The 24250-nt window shown below is 45.8% G+C and overlaps 1 protein-coding gene across 1 annotated transcript in view; it reads right to left on the bottom strand.

Moving 5' to 3' along the window:
- The window catches only part of LOC139254239 (kalirin-like), a 113345-nt gene that overhangs the window by 11988 nt on the left and 77107 nt on the right, over positions 1 to 24250 (bottom strand). The window contains exons 10-11 of the mRNA XM_070873657.1: positions 17712 to 17789; positions 2488 to 2673 (exon numbers count right to left, since the gene is read on the bottom strand). Coding sequence (XP_070729758.1) covers positions 2488 to 2673; positions 17712 to 17789 — 264 coding nt within the window. The remainder of the gene's footprint in view (positions 1 to 2487; positions 2674 to 17711; positions 17790 to 24250) is intronic.

The following is a 24250-nucleotide window of genomic DNA, read 5'->3' as shown; positions in this document are numbered from 1 at the left end:
TTCATCCTCAGTTGAGTTGCCTCTGCTGCTCGTTCAGCGTGATCCGCGCTGGATCGGTCGTCCTCTGCTGACTCTGCCACGTGGTGAGTCACAGGTCGTTTGCACATTCGCTGGAGGTACCCCATTGTTCCACAGCTCTTGCACACATAGAGCTTGAATCGACATTGATGGGCTCTATGACTGCCCCCCGCAGTGCCAACATGGTGTTAATGGATACGCATTCACACCCCACAGCGGCCTTTGAGTCACCCGAGGCCTGGCCTCTGCGGTGGTGTAGGCCCTGCCATGTACAATTCTGCCTGCTGAAGGCATTATTTTATGCACAGTACTTGCCGGTGAGCTTCAATGCTGTGAAGATATCTGTTTCATGTTGTCGCTCGTGGATATGAAAGCCTGGGCTATCGTGATGACCTTGCTCAGATCTCGGGATTCGGCAGACAGCAGTTTATGAAGAATGACCTTGTGGCCGATTCCAAGCAAGAAAAAGTCCCGCAACATTTCCCCCAAAGATCCGGCAAATTTGCACTGTCCCGCAAGGCGTCTTAGGTCGGCGACAAAGCTCGTCATGTTCTGGCCCTCGGAGCGATGGTGCATGTAAAAGCGATACCTGGTCATTAGGATGCTCTCCTTTGGCTTGAGGTGTTCCCAAACCAGCGTGCACAGCTCTGTGTAAGCCTTGGCCGTTGGTTTGCCCGGTGCCGGCAAATTTTTGACGAGGCCATATATCAAAGACCCACATACGGTGAGGAGAATTGCCCTGCGCTTGACCGCCATCTCAGCCGTGTCCAGCTCGTTGGCCACGAAGTACTGGTCAAGATGCTCAACGAAGGCTTCCCAATCATCACCCTCAACAAATCTCTCAAGAATACCAACGGCAGCCATTACCGCATGAAAGTTTGTGACTTGTAACTCGTCGTCAATTGTTATGTTCAGAATAACTCCACAAGACTGTGTTGTAAGCTCAAACCATTATGACCTTGGTCTCTTTAATGTAACTCCAAAGTGAGGAAGCAGCCTGGTGGATTGCCTTTTATACCTGCTTACCCAGGGTGCACAGGTGACCCTTAGGTCTCCCACAGGTGTGCCCCCTAGTGGCAAGTCTTACACATTGGTGAGATTTGCATACATAACAGAAACACTGAGCGCCAGTGGGAATGAGGACCTTTGAGTGGAAGAGCGAGAGTCTGCCATACCTCCACAGAGGGGGGAGAAACAACTCCAGTGGTTCAGTGAGTTGTGCATCACGTGAGCCACCCCAGGAAAGTCCCAGGTTTAGAACCAGTCTACTTTGAGTTGATCTTTGTATCCTTAGGCTAAGCTAACAAAGGGACCTTAAAAGATATCAGGCACGGTAACTGCATTTCATTGCTATCTAGTGGCCCCTGCTAGAAAGTACGTCATAGAAAGCAGAACTGATGTGATGCTTCCCATTGTTAAACAGGTCACCAAACAATCATTGTCCCAGCTTACACATTAAGGGCCTGAAATTGCCCCTTTCTATAAGGCCTGAAAGCGGCGGCCAAGGGTCGGTGCGGAATGGTCCCTGAGTCTCCGCGGAGAGGCCAACATTTTGGATATTGCCCTCCTTCAGTTTGGAGCGGTGTAGGGGACGATCCCACTCGTTTTCTCACTGCGTTGTGCACGCGCCGACCCCTTTCCGAAATTGTCCCGTGGGAAATTGCCCCTTTTGAAAATTGCCTTGTAGGAGCAGCACTGCCACCGGTTGGTGCCCCCGACAGCTTTTTCTGTCGGTAACCTTTCTGTGGCAGAGCGGCGCGGCCGTCCTTAAAGGGGAGGTGGCACTGCAGCGACTACGTTTTATCTTTTGTCGGCTGACTGCCAGGTAGGGCCGATAATTATGCCCATGGGTTGGGCCGGTCCACCAACAGGCAGTCTGGCACCCCCTCTTGGGTGCCAGGCTGGTGGCCTGGCCAAAACCCTTCGTGGTGGCCCAGTGTTTACCACTAAAGTGGCTGCAGAGTTCGCAGCAGCCCTCCCCTTTAACTGAATGGGAGGGACGTTGTGAAGCGCCAGCACGATGATGTCATCAGCGTGGCGCTGATGACTTCCAGCGTCGGCCACTCCGGCCCGCCTCCACTTCCGCCACGCTGGTGGTGGCTACTCCGACCCGACCGTACTTGCGCCCCAATGATGAGACTAATTCTGCCTCACTCAAAAAAAGCACACCAAGACCTGAATTTCTCCGGATTGTCCGCCCCATGCATTAGGGCGGACGGAATCCTTGGAAATCGGTAGGCGCGCCCCATTCAGGCGGAAGGCAATTTCGGCCCCTAAGAGAGGCCATTTGGGTTAGATAAGGGAAAACTGTCAGTACCCGTGAACTATGCAATGATTAAAATTACATAACTCTTTGATCCCTCACTAAAATCTATGTTATATTATTCTGTTTTTCCAGCTCTGTGGGCTGATTGTGAAGAACGGAGTATCATCATGATGCAATCTTTAGTTACTCGTTTGCACATTTACCTTTATGCTCTTCTTGAACTGATACCGTGGTGTTGAGGAACCCTTGTTCAGTAGTTCACTGAAGATTAAAATCTGCTCAAAGAGGAAGACTCGTCGTTCCTTGCTTCGGGACAGAACTCCAGAGTCCTGCTCTATTACATAGAAAGTATCCTGTTGTAGAAGTTTCCCTTGTGCTGTGAGTTTGTCCTGGAAGTAACAAATGATTCAGAGTTGATTCAGTTCTGTCGGGCATCATTTTATCATTTCAAATTCAAAAAATCAAGGATTTCTGCACCCATTTCGAAAATAGATTGATCGTTTCCCTTTTTGGGATTCCACTCTTCATCCTTCATTCACTGATGGGGATGCAGCAGACAAGGCATCTGATCTCAGGCCTCCATCAGTGGTTATCTATAAAAAGGGATGTGAAAGCAGCCAAATTGATGCTTCATTTTCTGGGGTAAGGGAAGAGAAATGCTTGGTTCATATCTGGTGAGCAGGCTAGCTAACATTGGGAATTCACCGTACTGGGAACTTTTCGGGATGCGCTTATGGGGCGCGAAAGGGTTTTCGCCCAGGCACGGCGGCCAGACCGCCCCCGCCCCCCCGGAATTTTCCCTGGGGCTCCGCCGGTGAAATGTGTTTGCTGGCGCCTCCCGATTAGCACACCGGCACACGCACAGCGATGGCATCATCACTGTGCGCACCAACTCCTTATCACCCTGCGCCAAACCCTTTGCGCCCCTTGGGGAAATTGCCCCGCGGGATGCGAGGTCGGCATGGGGCGATACCATTGATGCGAGAAGCTGTGGTGGCTGTGGCACCCCGGCCACACCTTAAAGGGGAGGTGGTAGCGCGGCTGCCGACAATGGTGGCCGCTGGTGTGGCCAGGCCGCCAACCTGCAGACCAGCACCCCCGGCCGACACCCTCTCTGGTGGCACAGTGGGCACCACTAAAGAGGCTGCAGAGTTCGAAGGGGAGGGACATTGTGATGCGTCAGTGTGATGCGGCATGTCTATGTCGAATTGATGTCATCGGCGCTGATGTGCTGAGCGTGGCGCCCTGCGAGCACCGCGCGAACGCTTTGTTAGCGCAACAAATATTTTTTGTACTCTTAAGAGACCAATTCGCACCGGGGCATAAAAATCAGATAAATCGAATTGACTGCCCCAAACCCAGCGCGGGGCAATTTTGACCCTTAGCTGGCACAGACAAAATAGGGCAAATGACCTATTTCTGCCCTGAAATTCTATGGCCCTGAAACCAAGAAGTAATTTCAGCATGTCTATCTGTGGCATTTTAACACAGTCACATCATTATAATTTTATTTCCAGGTTAGGCGCCGAATGCACGGCAACGGGCGTGGTGCAGACCCTCAGGACGTAATCACAATTGGAGTACTTAAAGGCCCAATCCAAAGATGGAGTTAGAGGTTTGGCACAGAGACAGGAATTGCAGAATATAGACTCAGGATGCTCAAAGCCTGCGCTCCTCTTTAATGACGCCTCCCTGTGCTCCAGAACAAGCCACACCTCTAGCCAAGCTGCTCCAGAACAGCCACGGCACTGGCATCTATCTGAAGCTGGAAAACTGCCCAGGTATATACTGTCTACAAAAAGCAAGACAAATCCAATCCGACCAATTACTGCCCCATCAGTGTACTCTCAATCATCAGCAAAGTGATGGAAGGTGTCGTCGACAGTGCTATCAAGCGGCACTTACCAATAACATTGCTCACCAATGCTCAGTTTGGGTTCCGCCAGGACCACTCAGCTCCAGACCTTATTGCGGCCTTGGTCCAAACATGAACAAAAAAGCTGAATTCCAGAGATGAGGTAAGATTGACTGCCGTTCATATCAAGGCTTCATTCGACCAAGTGTGGCATCAAGGAGCCCTAGTAAAGTTGAAGTTAATGGGTATCTGGGAGAAAACTACCTAGCACAAAGGAAGATAATTGCAACAAAAATATATTCCAGTGAAAAAGAAGGGCGGCAAGAGAAGAGATAACCAGCCGTGGATAACCAAGGAAATAAAGGAAAGTATCAAATCAAAGACCAATGCGTATAAGGTGGCCAAGGTTAGTGGGAAACTAGAGGATTGGGAACATTTTAAGCAACAGCAAAGAATGACTAAAAAAGCAATAAAGAAAGGGAAGATAGATTACGAAGGTAAACTTGTGCAAAACATAAAAACAGATAGTAAAAGCTTTTACAGATATATAAAACGGAAAAGAGTGACTAAAGTAAATGTTGGTCCCTTAGAAGATGAAAAGGGGGATTTAATAATGGGAAATGTGGAAATGGCTGAGATCTTAAACAATTATTTTGCTTCCGTCTTCATAGTGGAAGACATAAAAACCATGCCAAAAATTGCTGGTCATAGGAATGTGGGAAGGGAGGACCTTGAGATGATCACTATCACTCGGGAGGTAGTGCTGGACAGACTAATGGGATTGAAGGTAGACAAGTCCCCTGGTCCTGATGATATGCATCCCAGGGTATTAAAAGAGATGGCGGAAGTTATAGCAGATGCATTTGTTATAATCTACCAAAATTCCGTGGACTCTGGGGAGGTACCAGCGGATTGGAGAGCAGCTAATGTAACGCCTCTGTTTAAAAAAGGGGGCAGGCAAAAGGCAGGTAACTATAGGCCGGTTAGTTTAACATCTGTAGTGGGGAAAATGCTTGAAACTATCATTAAGGAAGAAATAGCGGGACATCTGGATAGGAATAGTGCAATCAAGCAGACGCAGCATGGATTCATGAAAGGGAAATCATGTTTAACTAACTTACTGGAATTCTTTGAGGATATAACGAGCATGGTGGATAGAGGTGTACCGATGGATATGGTGTATTTAGATTTCCAAAAGGCATTCGATAAGGTGCCACACAAAAGGTTACTGCAGAAGATAAAGGTACGCGGAGTCAGAGGAAATGTATTAGCATGGATAGAGAATTGGCTGGCGAACAGAAAGCAGAGAGTCGGGATAAATGGGTCCTTTTCCGGTTGGAAATCAGTGGTTAGTGGTGTGCCACAGGGATCAGTGCTGGGACCACAACTGTTTACAATATACATAGATGACCTAGAGGAGAGGACAGAGTGTAGTGCGACAAAATTTGCAGATGACACTAAGATTAGTGGGAAAGCGGGTTGTGTAGAGGACTCAGAGAGGCTACAAGGAGATTTGGATAGGTTAAGCGAATGGGCTAAGGTTTGGCAGATGGAATACAATGTCGGAAAGTGTGAGGTCATCCACCTTGGGAAAAAAAAACAGTAAAAGGGAATATTATTTGAATGGGGAGAAATTACAACATGCTGAGGTGCAGAGGGACCTGGGGGTCCTTGTGCATGAACTCTTGTCAAGGTGGGTTTCGTTGCAGTGCAAGTGTTGGCTGCAACCACATTAAAGATTGCAGTTAGCAGAGGATGGTTTCGATCCATCGACCTCTGGGTTATGGGCCCAGCACGGAATCCCAAAAGATTAGTTTGCAGGTGCAGCAGGTAATCAGGAAGGCAAATGGAATGTTGGCCTTCATTGCGAAAGGGATGGAGTACAAAAGCAGGGAGGTGTTGCTGCAACTGTATAAGGTATTGGTAAGGCTGCACCTGGAGTACTGCGTGCAGTTTTGGTCACCTTACTTAAGGAAGGATATACTAGCTTTGGAAGGGGTACAGAGACGATTCACTAGGCTGATTCAAGAATTGAGGGGGTTAACTTATGATGATAGATTGAGTAGACTGGGTCTTTACTCCTTGGAGTTCAGAAGGATGAGGGGTGATCTTATAGAAACATTTAAAATCATGAAAGGGATAGACAAGATAGAGGCAGAGAGGTTGTTTCCATTGGTGGGGGAGACTAGAACTAGGGGGCACAGCCTCAAAATACGGAGGAGCCAATTTAAAACCGAATTGAGAAAGAATTTCTTCTCCCAGAGGGTTGTGAATCTGTGGAATTCTCTGCCCAAGGAAGCAGCTGAGGCTGGCTCATTGAATGTTTTCAAGTCAAAGATAGATAGATTTTTAAGCAATAAGGGAATTAAGGGTTACGGGGAGAGGGCGGGTAAGTGGAGCTGAGTCCACGACCAGATCAGCCATGATCTTATTGAATGGCGGAGCAGGCTCGAGGGGCTAGATGGCCTACTCCTGTTCCTAATTCTTATGTTCTTATGTTCTTATGTTGTTGGAGGTCAATCACCTCAGCCCTAGGACATCTTTGCAGGAGTTCCTTAGGGCAGTGTCCTAGGCCCAACCATCTTAGCTGCTTCATCAATGACCTTTCCTCTATCATTAGTTTAAAAGTGGGGATGTTTGCTGATGATTGCACAGTGTTCAGTTCCATTCACAACTCCTCAGATCATGAACCAGGCCATGCCTTATTGCAGCAAGACCTGAACGACATTGAAGCTTTGGCTGATGAATGGCGAGTAACATTTGCACCACACAAGTGCTATAGTAATAACTATCTCCAACAAGAGAGAATCTAATCACTACCCCTTGACATTCAATGGCATTACCATCGCCGAAAGCCCACCATCAAAATCATAGGGGTCACCATTGACCAGAAACTTAACTGGGTCTGCTATATAAATACTGTGGCCACAAGAGCAGGTCAGAGGCTGGGTATTCTGCGGTGAGTGTTTCACCTCCTGGCTCCCCAAACACTTTCCACCAGATACAAGGCGCAAGTCAGGAGTGTGATGGAATACTCCCCACATGCCTGGATGAGTGCAGCTCCAACAACACTCAAGTAGCTCGATAACATCCAGGATGAAGCAGCCCGCTTGATCAGCACCCCCTCTACCACCTTAAACATTCATTCCCTACACCACTGACGCACCATGGCTGCAGTGTGTACCATCTACAAGATGCACTGCAGCAACTCACCAAGGCTACTTCGACAGCATCTCCCAAACCCACAACCTCTACCACCTAGAAGGACAAGGACAGCAGGTACATGGACACACCATCACTTGCAAGTTTGCGTCCAAGTTACACACCATCCTGACTTGGAAATTTATTGCCGTTCCTTCATCATCGCTCGATCAAATCCTGGAAGTCCCTCCCTAACAGCACTATGGGAGTACCTTCACTACACGGACTGCAGTGGTTCAAGAAGGAAGTTCACCACCACCTTCTCAAGGGCAACTAAGGATGGGCAATAAATGTGACGCCCACATCCCAAGAACTAATAAATTTAAAAATATGTACTTCTGGGCACAGTGAGGAGTTCAAGAGACACGCTTTCCCAGCAGCGGGAGGTAAAAGCTTGCTGCTGCTACAATGAAGGTGTGGCTGGAGGTGGCCTAGGAGGCAAGCAGCAGAAGCATTGTGGCATGCTCCTGGTTTCAGTGCAAGAAGCGCTTTAATCACCTAGCCAGGTCAGGAAAGGTGATTACAGTTGTACATTCACCTACATCCTGTAGTGTGTATCATCAATTTCATGCCTCTCCCAGATCGTCACCCTCACTAAATGCACTCCATCCATCGGGTGAACGCATGCCATTACAGTCACTCACAGGAATGTTCTTTCCCCTGTTGTAGGGTGTAATAACACAAGAATCATGTTATTATCAACGCCACCGGGTGTGTACCCGATCTCTTTTATTCCGCCTCGGATGTACAAGATCCGACTTGCTGTATTGCCCGCATGACATCAGACAGTGGTGCCCTCTGGTGTCTGGTGACCCCAAGCATAAATATATTACAACATCCTCCTTTCAATCAGTCTTAGTATCAGTCACTTTACAATATAAGACGATCTGGGGCTTTCCGTTCACGAGTTGATCGTCTCAGTTCAACATTAGTTCTAGGTGAAGGTTCTAAGTCACTTGTGACTGGAGGTTGAGTACAGTGCTGGTGGGAGTGGTAATAACAACATCAGAGACTGAAGGTCCGGCTTCAGGAATGACAACAGAGGCCTCTGGTAAATGAACGATAGTTGGTGGGTCACTGTCTGGATCTTCCTCAAACGGTTCCAGTTCATCTGTGTGTCGCAGTGTTACCTGGTCAACATGTTTTCTGCATGTTTGGCCATCCTTGAGCATGACAATGAACACTCTGTTACCCTCCTTAGCTGTAACAGTACCAGCGATCCATTTTGGATCTCGACCATAGTTCAGTACAAACACTGGATCATTGATAGAGATATCTCGTGACGCAGCAGTACGATCATGTTACAATTGCTGACTTTGACGTCTGTTTTCAACACGATCATTCAAATCAGGATGAACAATTGAAAGCTTGGTCTTGTGATTTCTCTTCATCAGTAGTTCAACAGGGGAAACACCAGTGACAGTAGGAGGTCTTGTCCTATAACTGAGCAATATACTTGACAAACGAGTTTGAAGTGAACCCTGAGTTACACGTTTCATACTTTGATAGTTTGAACAGCACGCTCTGCTTGACCATTAGAAGCAGGTTTGAATGGAGCTGACCTCACATGTCTAATATCATTGAGTTTCATGAACTCCTGAAACTCAAGACTTGTGAAACAAGATCCGTTGTCGCTCACAACAATGTCAGGTAAACCATGATTAGCAAACATGACACAAAGGCTCTCAATAGTGGCTGTATATGTACTGGATGACATAATAATACACTTTATCCACTTTGAATATGCATCCACTACAACAAAAAACATTTTTCCAAGGAATGGACCCGCAAAATCGATGTGGATCCTCGACCATGGTTTAGATGGTCACGACCAAAGATTCAACAGAGATTCCGCTGGTACATTACTTAGCTGCATGCAAGTATTACATTGATGGACACATGATTCCAGATCTGAGTCAATTCCGGCCACCATATGAGACCTAACAATGGCTTTCATCATAACAATACCGGGATGAGTGCTATGTAGCTCACATACAAATCTTTCTCTACCTTTCTTAGACATGATAACACGATTACCCCACAGTAAACAATCTGACTGAATGGACAGCTCATCCTGGGGGAGGTGGGACCTGTACAAGCCGGGTGGGTTGCATCTCAACAGGGCCGGGACCATGTATCCTCACTGGGGATTTTGCTAGTGCTGTTAGGGAGGGTTTAAACTAGTTTGGCAGGGGGATGGGAACTGGAGAGTAGATTCAGAAGGGAGAAAAGTAAAGCTGAAAATGGATGGCAGAAAATTAGTAAGCGGGTTTTGAAGGGAGAGGAAACAAAGACTAGAAAATAGACAACAAGGGAGTTTGGCAGTGCTAATTGCTATATACTTCAATGCAAGGAGTCTAGGAAATAAGGCAGATGAGCTGAGGGCACAGATAGACATGTGGGAGTATGATATTATAGCTATTACTGAGACATGGCTGATAGAAGGGCAGGAATGGCAGCTCAACATTCCTGGTTACTGGGTTTTCAGACGAGATAGAAAGAGGGATAAAAATTGAGTGGGGGTCGTAATATTGATTAAAGAAACAATTGCAGTTGTGAGGAGGGATGATATGTTTGAAGGAACATCAAATGAGGCCATATGGATTGAGCTTAAGAACAAAAAAGGAGCAATCACAAAAAAGGAGTGTACTATAGACCCCCAAACGGTCAGAGGGAGATAGAAGAGCAAATATGTAGATACACTTCTGAGAAGTGCAAAAACAATAGGGCAGTAATAGAAGGGGATTTCAACTACCCTAATATTAACTGGATAGAATTAGTGTGAAAGGTATAGAGGGAGCAGAATTCTTAAAATGCATTCAGGGGAACTTTTTTAGCTAGTACATAGCAAACCCAACAAGTGAGGGGGTGGTTCTGCACTTAGTTTTAGGGAATGAAGCTGAGCAGGTGGAAGGGGTATCAGTGGGAGAACATTTTGTTGGTAGTGATCATAATTCAGTTAGATTTTAGGTAGTTACGGAAAAGGACAAAGATAGACCAGGAATAAAAGTTCTCAGTTGGGGAATAGCTATTGTTACTAAGCTGAGATGTGATTTAGCCAAAGTGGACTGGAAACAGCGACTTGAAGGTAAATCAGTGTCAGAGCAGTGGGAGGCATTCAAGGAGAAGATAGTGAGGATTCAGAACAAGTATGTTCCGTTAAAGAAAAAGGATGGGACTAACAAATCTAGAGCCACCTGGATATCAAGGACCATACAGGGTAGGAAAAAAAGGGAAGCTTATGACAGATATTGAGGATTCAAGACTGCAGAAATCCCAGAGGAGTATAGAAAATATAGGGGTAAAATTAATAAGAATTAATAATTAGGAAAGCAAAGAGAGGGCATGAAAAAATATTGACTGCACAGTGTTCAGTTCCATTCACAACTCCTCAGATAATGGAGCAGTCCATGCCCGTATGCAGTGACACCTGGACGACATTCAGGCTCGGGCTAATAATATGTGGCAAGTAACATTCACGCCATACAAGTGTCAGACAACGATTATCTCCAACATGCGAGAGTCTAACCACCACCCCTTGACATTCAACGGCATTACCATCACCGAATCCACCACCATCAACATTCTGGGGGTTGCCATTGACCAGAAACTTAACTGGATGAGCCACATAAATACTGTGGCAACAAGAATGGGTCAGAGGCTGGGTCTTCTGCAACGAGTGTCTCACCTCCTGACTCCCCAAAGCCTTTCCGCCATCTACAAGGCACAAGTCAGGAGTGTGATAGAATACTCTCCACTTGCTTGGATGAGTGCAGCTCCAACAACACTCAAGAAACTCGATACCATCCAGGACAAAGCAGCCCGCTTGATTGGCATCTCATCATTTGGAAAACCCAAAGATGTTTTATAAATACATTAAGAGCAAGAGGATAACTAAAGAAAGAGTAGGGCCTATTAGAGACCATAAAGGTAATCTGTGTGTGGAGGTGGAAGATGTGGGTATGGTTCTTATTGAATACTTAGCGTCTGTTTGCACAAGAGAGAGGGACAATGCAGATATTGCAATCAGGGAGGAGGAGTATGAAATAATAGATGTAATAAACATAGTGAGAGAGGAAGTATTTAGGGGTTTAGCAGCTTTGAAAGTGATAAATCCCCAGGCCCGGATGAAATGTATCCCAGGCTGTTAAGAGAAGCAAGAGAAGAAATAGCAGAGGCTCCGACCATCATTTTACAATCCTACCTGGCTACAGGTGAGGTGCCAGAGTACTGGAGGACTGCTAACTTTGTACCATTGCTTAAAAAGTGAGAAAGGGATAGACAGTAATTACAGGCCAGTCAGCCTAACCCCAGTGGTTCATTTAGAAAGACACGGATTAATCAAGGACACTCAGCATGGATTTGTTAAGGGAAGGTCATGTCTGACTAATTTGTTTGAATTTTTTGAGGAGGTAACAATGAGGGTTGATGAGGGTAAAGAAAGAAAGACTTGCATTTATATAGCACCTTTCATGTCCACCAGACGTCTCAAAGCGCTTTACAGTCAATGAAGTACTTTTGGAGTGTAGTCACTATTGTAATTTAGGAAACGCGGCAGCCAACTTGTGTACAGCAAACTCCCACAAACAGCAATGTGAAAATGATCTGTTTTTGTTATGCTGATTGAGGGATAAATATTGGCCAGGACTCCAGGGAGGACTCCTCTGTAGTGTGTTTGATGTAGTCTTTATGGATTTTAGCAAGGCTTTTGATAAGATCCCACATGGCAGACTGGTCATGAAAGTAAAAGCCCATGGGATCCAAGGCAAAGTGGCAAGTTGGATCCAAAATGGGCTCAGAGGCAAGAAGCAAAAGGTAATGGTCGCTGAGTGTGTTTGTGACTGGAAGACTGTTTCCAATGGGGTTCCACAGGGCTCAGTACTAGGTCCCTTGCTTTTTTTTTGGTATGTATCAATGTTTTGGACTACGGGATATGATTAAGGAGTTTGCAGGTGATACAAAAATTGGCCGTGTGATTGATAATAAAGAAAAAAGCTGTAGACTGTAGACTGCAAGAAGATATCAATGGACTGGTCAGGTAGGCAGAACAGTGGCAAATGGAATTCAACCCAGAGAAGTGTGAGGTAATGCATTTGGGGAAGGCTAAAAAGACAAGTGAGAACACAATAAATGGTAGGACACTGAGAAGTGTAGCAGAACCTTGGAATGCATGTCCACAGAATGTCCTGAAGGTAGCAGGACAGGTAGATAAGGTGGTTAAGAAGGCATATGGGATACTTGCCTTTATTAGCTGAGACATAGGGCTAGAACCTCCATTTGTGGTTATTGCCCAAAAATGGGCGATATTTCCGGGTGTTAAAAAAGAGTTTTCAGATCGCCGGCTTCTCGCCCATTCTCAAAGCACCAATCTCCATTTTTGAAAATGGGCGTTACCGCAAGCAATATAAAATGGATGGTAGCATTAAATTTTTTTGACCTTCTGCCGTAAAGTGTGGCCGTCCTTAGCAACGGCATAGCAACACTCGATTCCCGTGATTCAGGAGGTCAAGGGTCATCATGACATGCGCAGAAGAGGAGACAGAGAGGGAGGGAGCTCAGAGGGAATGAAGGCATGTCTGGGTGTGGTATGGCTGCTTTGGGAAGAAAGAGGGAGACTTTAGAGCTTCACAGCAAGTAGGCAAACAAAAAGCAGCTGTTAGCAGCCACATAGTTTCCTGAATTTGGCCTATAATGGAGAGAGAGAGGAGGAGGCATTTCAGCATGCCGTGGAGACTGACACTGGAGAGAGCAGTGAGGTGGGAGAGGAGCACATTGGAGGGCGCAGAAGAGCCAGGAGGTTCTCGGACGAGGCAAATGCCTCCCTCCTGCAGGAGGTCGAGTCATGCTGGGGTGATTTGACACAGGGAGGGCGTGGGAAGCCCACCTCAAAGGCATACTAGAGGATATGGACCGAGATAGCAGAGGTGGTCTCGTCGGCAACCAACGAGGTTTGTGAGGGCAACCAATGCCGCAAACGATGGAACGACCTTGTGGGATCCGCAAGAATAAGTATTACATTGATTTACATGTACGTATGTATTTATATCATTTGATTTGTAACAGTCATGAGTGAGTATCATCAGATGTGAGGTCTTTCATTTTTACCGGGAATGCTGTACTCAAAGCCTGCGATCATGGTGTACATCCTTCGGTAAAGAATGATAATTTTCATAATAATCATGATTACATCCGTTGGTTATGTGTTGTCTCAGTCTCTGTGACAGTACCTAGCAATGATATCATGCAATGATCTCATGCCATGTCGTCCTGTCACCTTTTACAGAAGAAGCTATCGACGATGAGAGGCGAATGGGTGGGGCCCACCAGTCCACAGCGACACCACTGAGATGAGTGCTCACACTCGTGAGGAAGCACCCCCGGACATTCACGGACGCATCTGCAGACCCTGAAGTGATGTCACTTGAGTAAAGTTTACACCATTGCCTGATGTTAAGTCAATAGATGCCACATCCACTCATATCTGAACAATCATATATGATAGATGATTTCTAAAATTGTCATGGAAATAATGCTGGCCTAATGAAAATCATTGGAATGCAAATGTGTTGTCGGTCATGAAATGTGATGTCTGCGATGATTTTGAGAGCAGTGGTGCTTTTGTCATGCAATTGCTGTGTGTAGCGCTGGACTCACCTTGTGACCCTAGCACCCCCCTCTCCTCTAATAACCTCATTTGTGTTTTGCAGCTCAGCCAGCAGCGCATCCCAAGGCAAGACCACAGAGGCCAGAAGGTGGGAGCGCGGGGCCGGACTCTCCAGACAATCCTACATCTGGTGCTGAGGAGCTCTGATTCTCGCCCGTCAATCCGCTGGATCTGTTCTCCACGGATGAGAGCGCGGACTTCGAGGAACCTGCATCGCCACGCTCCAGAAGCCATTTCACCCCAAGGGCATCTATTGGTCCTCCAGTCATTCCCGCCTCCACTCTGGAGGTACCGGCCCCAAGCACCTCGCCACAGGGCACCCCATTTGTCCCCAGGACGGCGCCGACCCCACGGAGGTCTTGTGGACACAGCTGGTCTGTTCCACGAGTGCCACATGACAGATGACAGAGGAGAGATGGTACAGTTGTCCATAAGGACTGTAGACATTGGTGACCAGCTTATCGAAGCATTGGGGGGCATATCCCGATAGCTGGCCAACATGACCGAGTACATTCCGCGGATGGTGGAGGCCCTGGATGTGATAACCAGGAACACTGCTGCCACAGGCCTCCCAGTGGTCCCCGAGCATGACGCTCCACCCCTCGGTTCCGCACCACCACTGCGAACATGAGAGCAAGGACCAAGATCCTGCTTCTGTATCAGAGAATGTTGCCCCCTCGGCACCCCCCCCACTCCCGTACCTGTGCAACGAACACATCTGCCTTCATCCCCCCCAATGAGGCACCGCCTGAGGAGCTCTTCGGCCAGGCGCCGTGGAGCGAGGAGGGGAAGGGGTAGAGGTGGGGAGAAGAAATGAAGGGGGGAAGGAAAGTGAGGTGCATGTCCGCAGGTGATGGCTGTGTTATATCTCCATCTGGGTGTATGCAATTTGTTGTAATGTATGGGGGCTGAGGCCCACCCTCCTGCTTTGCCTTTGTATTCTGTGTTGCTGGACATGTTGAACATTTGATTGATGTCAATAGTGGAAAAAGTGGGGTGTGGGCGGGGGTTGGGTGTTATTGCTTATGATTTCAGACAAATGTTGGTATAACATTTTTGTTATTGAACATAACCTTGTTGTGCATTGTCGCAGTTGCACCGTTACACACTGCTGATTCCTTAACATGAAAGGGTTAAATACAACTTAACATCAATCAACGTAAACTTTAACTGGCACCAAGGTGATGGGCACCATTGATGTCTGAGCTGCACACACACAGCAGTGTGTCAGCATTGTCACTCACAGCAACGCTCGTTCAGGAAAATTGTTCAGATATCAGCTCCTCACGTAAGAGTGCGATGTTAGAAATGCCAGCCACACCGTTGGCGTTCATTCAGAACAGTTCCACTTTTTGTGGCCGTTTTTTTTGGGTGAGCGATATTGTGGGCGATATGTGTGCGAGCTGGTGAAAGTGATGGTGGGCGATCTCCTGGGCGTTAGTTTCGCCAGATGTGCTCTTTACGACCAAAAAAAAGTGGGCGGGCGGTATTATTGAATCTCGGCATTAATTCCGTGCGGAAAGTAACGCTGGGCGATATTATGGGCGTTGATTTCGCCCATTCTGATGATTCCGCCCCAAAAAAGTGGGCGGGCGGTAATATTTTTTCCCGCCGTTAAGCACATGGGGAAAGTAACGCTCAGCGATAAGTTTCCTAAAAATGCCCGTCTGTTTCCATTTTGTGTCAAAATGGGTGATATATGGGTGTTTTACATCATTTCAGCGGTAAAATGGGCATTAAGTGGGCATTAAGCCTGGAAAAAAAGTGGAGGTTCTAGCCCATAGAATATAAGAGCAGGGGGGTTATGCTTGAACTGTATAAAACACTAGTTAGGCCACATCTAGAGTATTGCCTGCAGTTCTGGTCACCACATTACAGGAAATATGTGATTGCACTAGAGAGAGTACAGTGAAGATTTATGAGAATGTTGCCTGGACTGGAGAATTTTAGCTATGAGGAAAGATTGGCTAGGCTGGGGTTCTTTTCTTTGGAACAGAGGAGGCTGAGGGGAGATCTAATTGAAGTGTATAAAATTATGATGGGCCTAGATGGGAAGGACCTATTCCCTTTAGCAGAGTGGTCAATAACCAGGGGGCATAGATTTAAAATAAGTGATAGGAGATATAGAGGGGATTTGAGGAGAAATTCTTTCACCCAGAGAGTGGTGGGGGTCTGGAACTCCCTGCCTGAAAGAGTGGTGGAGGCAGAAACCCTTATAGCATGTGCCTGGATGGATGCAGGCACAACAACCATCCTCGATTTGTGCTCCTGCCTCTTGACTCAATATCCTCCATCACTGGTGGACTTTGGATGTACTGCAGCATTCACCAAGGTTACTTTGACATCAACTCACTCTCCTGCAAAATCTACCACCAAGAAGAACAAAGCAGCAATGTTGTTCTAAGTTACTGTCCAAATCACACACCATCCTGACCACCATTGGACATATACAGGTACAACGTCTGGAATCCTCGGGACCGAGTCCGGGCCGGTTTTGGGGTTTTTCCAGGATTTCAGACAAGAAAATCAAAAGTCTGAAATCCGGAATTCTCAGGACTGAATCCATGCTGGATTTCGGGTTTTGCCGGACTTTGGACCTTGACGATCCTCGCCAAAAGGCTGCTTTTCTGACAATTCCATTTTTCAGATTCGGGACATTGCACCTTTATTGCCATTCATTCATCGTGGTTAGTCAATTTCCTGGACTACCCTACCTAACAGCATTTGGAAGGACCATCACCACAAGGGCAGCAGTGGTTGAAGGAGAAGGCCCACCAACACCTCGGAGAGCTAGGGTGGGCAATAATTGCTGCCTTGACAGCATTGCTCACATCCAGAACAAACAAAAAAAGTTTTCCTCATAATTTTACTAAGTCTCAATAGAATAAAAAGCAACTTGAGGAAAACCCTTTATGACACTGCATCCACATCTAGATTACATTACTAACATCCATCTACTGAGATTTGTACAAGTCAAATTTGAGAAGCAACACACCAAATTTTGTTCACACAAATATTATTTGTTCTGTTTGTTATTTTCATTATAGAAGCAACACTATGCAAAATACTTTCATTTTACTTTTTTGTGAACAATTTAAGCAGAAATGTTTTACTTAAACTTAGGTTTTCAACCCAGAAACCGACAAGTGCCTGGGCTTTAAAGGACAGCCTACAATGTTCAGAGCAAGCATTGAAGTGTTGTATCCTATCCAAGTCCTACATAAGAACATTATTTTGGAAAAAGTTCATCCTTGTAAGCACCAACCCAAAGTAGTTTTATGGAGCATGAATATGGCATTTCCCTTCATGTAAGCACCTTGGGACATTTTACTGCATTAAAAGCGCCATATAAATACAAATTGTTGTTGCTGAACCAGTACACCGAGGTTCCATCTGCTTACCATGCAGATAATAAAGATCTCACAGCTGAAAAACTACCAGCTGGTGCTCCAACTAATATTTTTTTGAAGTAAACTACTTGTACACTCGACTGTTCCCCAGAGACGCAACAGAACATTCTCTCATCCTCCGTAAAAAATTGCAGCAGGCCACGGTCTACTAGAAATATGAGCTGAGATATGGTAGTGCAATCTGAAACTTTTTCAATTTATTACTAACAAATTTCATAGCCATAACATTCTGGTATTCAGTACTTCTACACCAGTGAAATAATAATGTAGGGAGAAGGAAAGGAGGATAAACCTTGCCTTAAAACCCTCGAGCCGTCCCAAATTCATCATATCATTGCAGTGTTTCGGTACAAGGTACATCACATCCACAGCTTTCTGTCAACAAAACACAAAATATCAGTTTGTGCAGATATCAGTTTTTTTTGCATAATATTTTTGGAATCCATGCAACATATTTACTTTCAATTCTACACGTTTGTGTCTTTTCACTTTATTATATTTTTTTCAATAAATTGCAAAATGATAATATTAAGATGTTGTTCAATAATATTTGAAAAATAAACAATGAAGTTGAACACATATATTATCACTATTACCACACAGCAAAATCTAATATGACCTGAGCCATGAAATAGAGATTAATTAACCTTGTACTTTAAGTAACCCCAATACCAGTTTATCAATCTACCTATTGTTTTAATTTGAACTGTAGTTAATAATGGACATAAAATATTGATGCTTTCAATTAGCATTATTCTAGGAATGTAATGTTATGTGGCAGCCAAACTTCCAACAACTGCTACTAGTAGTGTGCCTTTAACATAGTGAAATGTCCGCAAGTGCTTCACAAGGAGGAATGAACACCAAGCAGGAGTTGAGGGAGGAGCTAGAGGATGCGCTGAAGGAGTTTTTGAAAAGGCAGGTTTATGAGAAAGCTTTCAAAGGTGGGTAGTGATATAGCAAGGTTTTAGGAACAAAATTGCCTAGTGCAGGCATGTGATAGCTGAAGCTCTGCCATTGAAGTTGAAGCAAATGCCTACATCTCAAGAGCAAAAGAAAATTCCACTTTCTGAATTAACTTTCTCAATTTGACTGAGTCTCAATGAAATAAGCAACTTGAGGAAAAAAAAACTTGACACTGCACCAATGTTCTAAATTACTTTCTTAACATCCATCTAAAGGAAACATACAGTAGACCAGAGTTGGAAGCCTGGAGTGCAAATTAGGCGGTTGCAGAGGTAGAGGCCATGAAGATATTTATAAACAAGGACAAAGATTTTTAAATCAACATTCTGGGGAAAATGTCCAGAGGCTTTAGATGTTAGCATACAGTCAGTGGATTCCTGGATGAGTTGGAATTTACATTGGGTGTGAACAGTGAGGAAAGTTGGAGAAGTTGAACCTGGAGGTAACTATAGAATGGGTCTTTATCATGAATTGGATGTAGGATTTGAAACTTAGCTAAGGATTAAGCTGTACACAGAGATATTGCACTGTTAGGTTCTACTCAATTGGTCAGGAACAGGGATGGAGTCAGACGCTAAATTGCAAAGCTTTTCATGAGAGCAAAACAGGATAGCTTTTGTATTGCCAATGTTTACATGTAAAAAGTTCTCTCTCACCTACAACTTGATGTCACACAGCATCGCAACAGTCATACAGTCGAGGATGGTGGCCTAAAGGTAAAGCTGGGTGTCATCTGAGTACATGTGGAGACTGATGCCATACCCTTTGAGTAATGCAGTCAAAAGACAGCATGTAGAATAAGAATAGCAGGAGCTAAGAATGTAACTAGAAGTGACTGTGTTTCCAAGGAAGTGCAAGCCATTGCAGAAGATACACTGGTTGAAGTGGTACAGTCAAAATGAACTATGAAAGGATATTGGAGATGGAATATGGAGTACAAAGGATTGCATAGGATATACGACACAGAAACAGGACATTCGGCCCAATCAGTCCATGCCGGTGTTTATGCTCCACTCAAGCCTCTTCCCATCTTTCCTCATCTAAATCTATCAGCATAACCCTCTATTCCCTTCTCCCTCATATGCTTGTCTAGCCTCCCCTTAAATGCATCTATACTATTCGCTTCAACCACTCCCTGTGGTAACGAGTTCCACATTCTCACCACTCTTTGGGTAAAGGGGCTAGACTTTCCATTATTTTTGCATGCATATTGCCCACTTAACGTCCATTTTAATGCTTAAATGAGGTGTAACGCCTATATATCACCCATTTAGCCACAAAATGGAAATAACACCCATTTCTCGGTCACTTATCGGCAAGCGTTACTTTTGACATGTACGTAACGGTGATTAAAAATAATACCACCCACCCACTTTTTTTGGCAGGACTCCGAGGGAAGAAGATCGGTGCAGAAGGTGGATTCCCGGCGTATGGGGCCAAACCTGGGGAGAAAAGGATCACCACAGCCTACCTCAATGATAACGAGAAGATGGTGGCCGCACCACGAGGCAAAGAACCTGGAATCAAAATGGCCATGACCAGACTATGAGGGGCAGTGTTAGAAGAGCAACACGTGGCACCGAGCGGTGAACCGAATCGGGGTAAAGACTGCAAGGCCCTCTTAAAGGAAACCAGCAATCCAAGGCAATTAAAGGGGCAGTTCCACTCTAGGCACAGCGATGCCAGTGACATAGAAACATAGAAAGTAGGTGCAGGAGTGGGCCATTCAGCCCTTCGAGCCTGCACCACCATTCAATATGATCACGGCTGATCATGCAACTTCAGTACCCCATTCCTGCTTTCTCTACATACCCCTTGATCCCTTTAGCCGTAAAGGCCACATTTAACTCCCTTTTGAATATATCTAACAAACTGGCCTCAACAACTTTCTGTGGTAGAGAATTCCACAGATTCACAATTCTCTGAGTGAAGAAGTTTCTCCTCATCTCGGTCCTAAATGGCTTACCCCTTATCCTTAGATTGTGACCCCTGGTTCTGGACTTCCCCAACACCGGGAACATTCTTCCTGCATCTAACCTGTCCAATCCCGTCAGAATTTTACATGTTTCTATGAGATCCCCTCTCCTTCTAAATTCCAGTGAATATATGCCTAGTCGATCCAGTCTTTCTTCATATGTCAGTCCTGCCATCCCTGGAATCAGTCTGGTGAACCTTCGCTGCACTCCCTCAATAGCAAGAATGTCCTTCCTCAGATTAGGAGACCAAAACTGCACACAATACTCAAGGTGTGGTCTCACCAAGGCCCTGTACAACTGCAGTAAGACCTCCCTGCTCCTATACGCAAATCCTCTCGCTATAAAGGCCATCATGCCATTTGCTTTCTTTACTGCCTGCTGTACCTGCATGCCTACCTTCAATGACTGATGTACCATGACACCCCAGGTCTTGTTGCACTTCCCCTTTTCCTAATCTGTCACCATTCAGATAATAATCTGCCTTCCTGTTTTTGCCACCAAATTGGATAACCTCACACTTATTCACATTATACTGCATCTGCCATGCATTTGCCCATTCACCTAACCTGTCCAAGTCCTCCTGCAGCCTCCTAGCATCCTCCTCACAGCTCGCACTGCCACCCAACTTAGTGTCATCTGCAAACTTGGAGATATTACATTCAATTCCTTCGTCTAAATCATTAATGTATATTGTAAATAGCTGGGGTCCCAACACTGAACCCTGCGGCACCCCACTAGTCATTGCCTGCCATTCTGAAAAGGACCCGTTTATTCCCACTCTTTGCTTTCTGTCTGTCAACCAGTTCTCTATCCACATCAATACATTACCCCCAATACCATGTGCCTTAATTTTGCACACTAATCTCTGGTGTGGGACCTTGTCAAAAGCCTTTTGAAAGTCCAAATACACCACATCCACTGGTTCTCTCTTATCCACTCTACTAGTTACATCCTCAAAAAACTCTAGAAGATTTGTCAAGCATGATTTCCCTTTCATAAATCCATGCTGCCTTGGACCGATCCTGTCACTGCTTTCCAAATATACTGCTATTATATCTTTAATAATTGATTCCAGCATTTTCCCCATCACCGATGTCAGGCTAACCAGTCTATAATTCTCTGTTAAAGTTAAAAGTGCAGTAAGCGAATGCAGATATACAAATGTAATGTTAAATGGTGATGCCGAAAAAACTAACAGAATAAATGTAATGAATGCTTCTAAAAGTGATGTAAGTAACAAGTTTGTACCATTGAATATTGATGCCAGAAATGCAATTGTGATAAATGTAACCCTGCATAGAGACACCGATACACAAGAAAGTGTTGTAAGTGCAAAATGTGAAAATGTGAAGAGAGATAACAGTGTAGAGTCGACTAGTTGCGATCGGAGCCAATGTGTCATGCATGTAAAAGGTAGAATGTTAAATGACACCGGGTTCTACAGGTATAATGTCAATGCCAGAGGAAACCCCCCGTGGGAGATCCCAGGTCCAGCGGGCTACCTGACCATGTAGCCTGGGCTTTTGGGACAAATGTGATGCCCCAGGAAGGGCTCGCAACCACCCATTGGGAGCAGACCCACTGCAGGGACAGCGGTCAGTGGGCAGCACAACCACCACCACTGGCAACCTGCCCCAGATTGGCCCTACACCCCTACACAGCTTTCCCGGTGGACCCTGGGATGACCAGACTTCCACCACCAATGGACGATAAGGAGCCCACACAGCCCTGAGGCCCTGCCTACTACCAAATGCCGCCAAGTACCCATTCTACAGTGTATGTACCTTACCCATTGCACTGGCTCCACCATTGAGGAATCCTCCAACAGTGACACCCACATGGTCTTTGTGTGAGGGGGAGGGAAATGGATGAGGACAGCCATGAGCACAGGGATCACACCTGGCACCCACACAACCCTCACCACAACCTTCCACAGCCCACTATTGATCACCTCCCCATGTCATGACAATAAGGACTTGGGTTGTTATGTATGCATGTCAATGATGTACTGAATGTACCTTCACCCTGTATATACCATACCTGTACACTAGAGGGTGCTGCTGCTGGAGACCTAAGGGTCACCTGAACACTGCTGGTAACCAAGTAGAAAAGGGAGCTCACCTCTTGGTGTCCTCACTCTAGGAGCTGCAATAAAGGACTACAATCTGTACAGTTCAAGTGTCATACCCCTACCTCGTGGAGTCATTAACAGAGTGCTTACATACACAATAGAAACAAACATCTTTTCATACTGTGGACAATTGGAATTTACTTTAGTTGTCTTAGTGGGGACATTTATTGTTTGTGAACAATCGGTGTAATACTGATAGCTATTGGAATGCGGCCTGTCATTTCTCAGACTGTCTTGATGACCACACACATGCTGCAGATTCGAGATGGCAGAAGGTACATTCGACAGCATTTAGTGCCCAATGTAAGACATGCCAGACTGCTGAGGAGGACCAGATGTTACACCCCCCGCACTTACAGGGAGAAGCAGTCTTTCCTCAACTTGTCCGACACCACCTGCCTTAGGAGATTGCGCTTCCACAAAGAGGTTATCAGTGAGATATGCCAGCTCATCAGGGGAGATGTGCAGCCTGCCAGCACCATCAGGACTGCACTGTTCGTCAAGGTCACCACAGCACTTTCGTTCTACGCGTCGGGTTCCTTTCAGGCCTTATTTGCGTTATATCTCAGCATGCCACACGTTGCTGCATTAGACAGGTCACTGAAGCCCTGTACGCATGCAGGATGGACTTTATCAGCTTCCCTATGACCAGGGAGGCTCAGACTGAGAGGGCTTTAGGATTCTACTGAATTGCTAATTTCCCCAAGGTGCAGGGAGCAATAGACTGTATGCACATCGCAATGCGAGCATCTTTTCAGGATGCAGAATTTTTTAGGAACCGCAAGGGATTCCATTCCCTGAATGTGCAACTCGTTGTCGACCACCAGCAAATTATTATGGCAGTGAATGCTACATTTCTGGGCAGCATCCATGGTACTCACATCCTGCGTGAGAGCGCTGTATCTGACATATTTACCAGTGAGCCACAAGGTCAGTGCTGGATGCTTAGTGACAAAGGATATGGCCTCACCACCTGGCTGATGACCACCTTGAGTGACACCCACACCGAAGCCGAGAAGCGATACAACGAGAGCCACAGATCCACTCGCAATATCATGGAGAAAACCATTGGAGTGCTTAAGCAGCGCTTTAGATGCCTGGACCACTCAGGAGTCGAGCTCCAATACCACCCTGAGTAGGTAGCTCAATTCATGGTGGTGTGCTGCATGCTGCACAACTTGGCTATCAGGAGGGGGCAAGAATTGCCAGAAGGGTCTGACGGTCCACCTCAGGAGAGGGAGGAAGATGAGGATGAGCAGGTGGACGTTGACCTCAGGCCAGACAATCAGGCTGATTCTGAAACCATGTCCCACCTCCCTCTAGACCACAGGAAAGGGCCCGTGGTGGCTACATAGCTGCAAGACTCTTACGTCAGCAACTCATAAATTAGTGCTTTGCTTGAAAGAATGTTGTTGTTATTCACAAAGTTGCAACACTGCTGGGTGCGGGTCATACATCAATGGTGTGCATCACCTTGGTGACAGTTAAATTTTAAGTTGATTCAAGTTAAATGTAATTATACACTTTCATGGTAAGGAATCACCAGTGTGTAGCGGTGCAGTTATCTGAGATAATGCGCAACAAGATTATGTTAAATTATGTTAAATAAAAAACATTTAATCCAACCATTTGTCTAAAATCATGTATAACTGTAAAAAACACCCCACCTCACCCCCGCCCCACCCCACAACAAATTTATCACATATACATCATTACAATGGTCCCCATTTCCAGCATAACAGAACACACATGCAAACCAACAA

Source organism: Pristiophorus japonicus, chromosome 3, assembly GCF_044704955.1.
Source record: "Pristiophorus japonicus isolate sPriJap1 chromosome 3, sPriJap1.hap1, whole genome shotgun sequence".
In the NCBI taxonomy this organism is placed as follows: domain Eukaryota; kingdom Metazoa; phylum Chordata; class Chondrichthyes; family Pristiophoridae; genus Pristiophorus; species Pristiophorus japonicus.
This window is presented reverse-complemented; position numbering and strand designations above follow the sequence as displayed.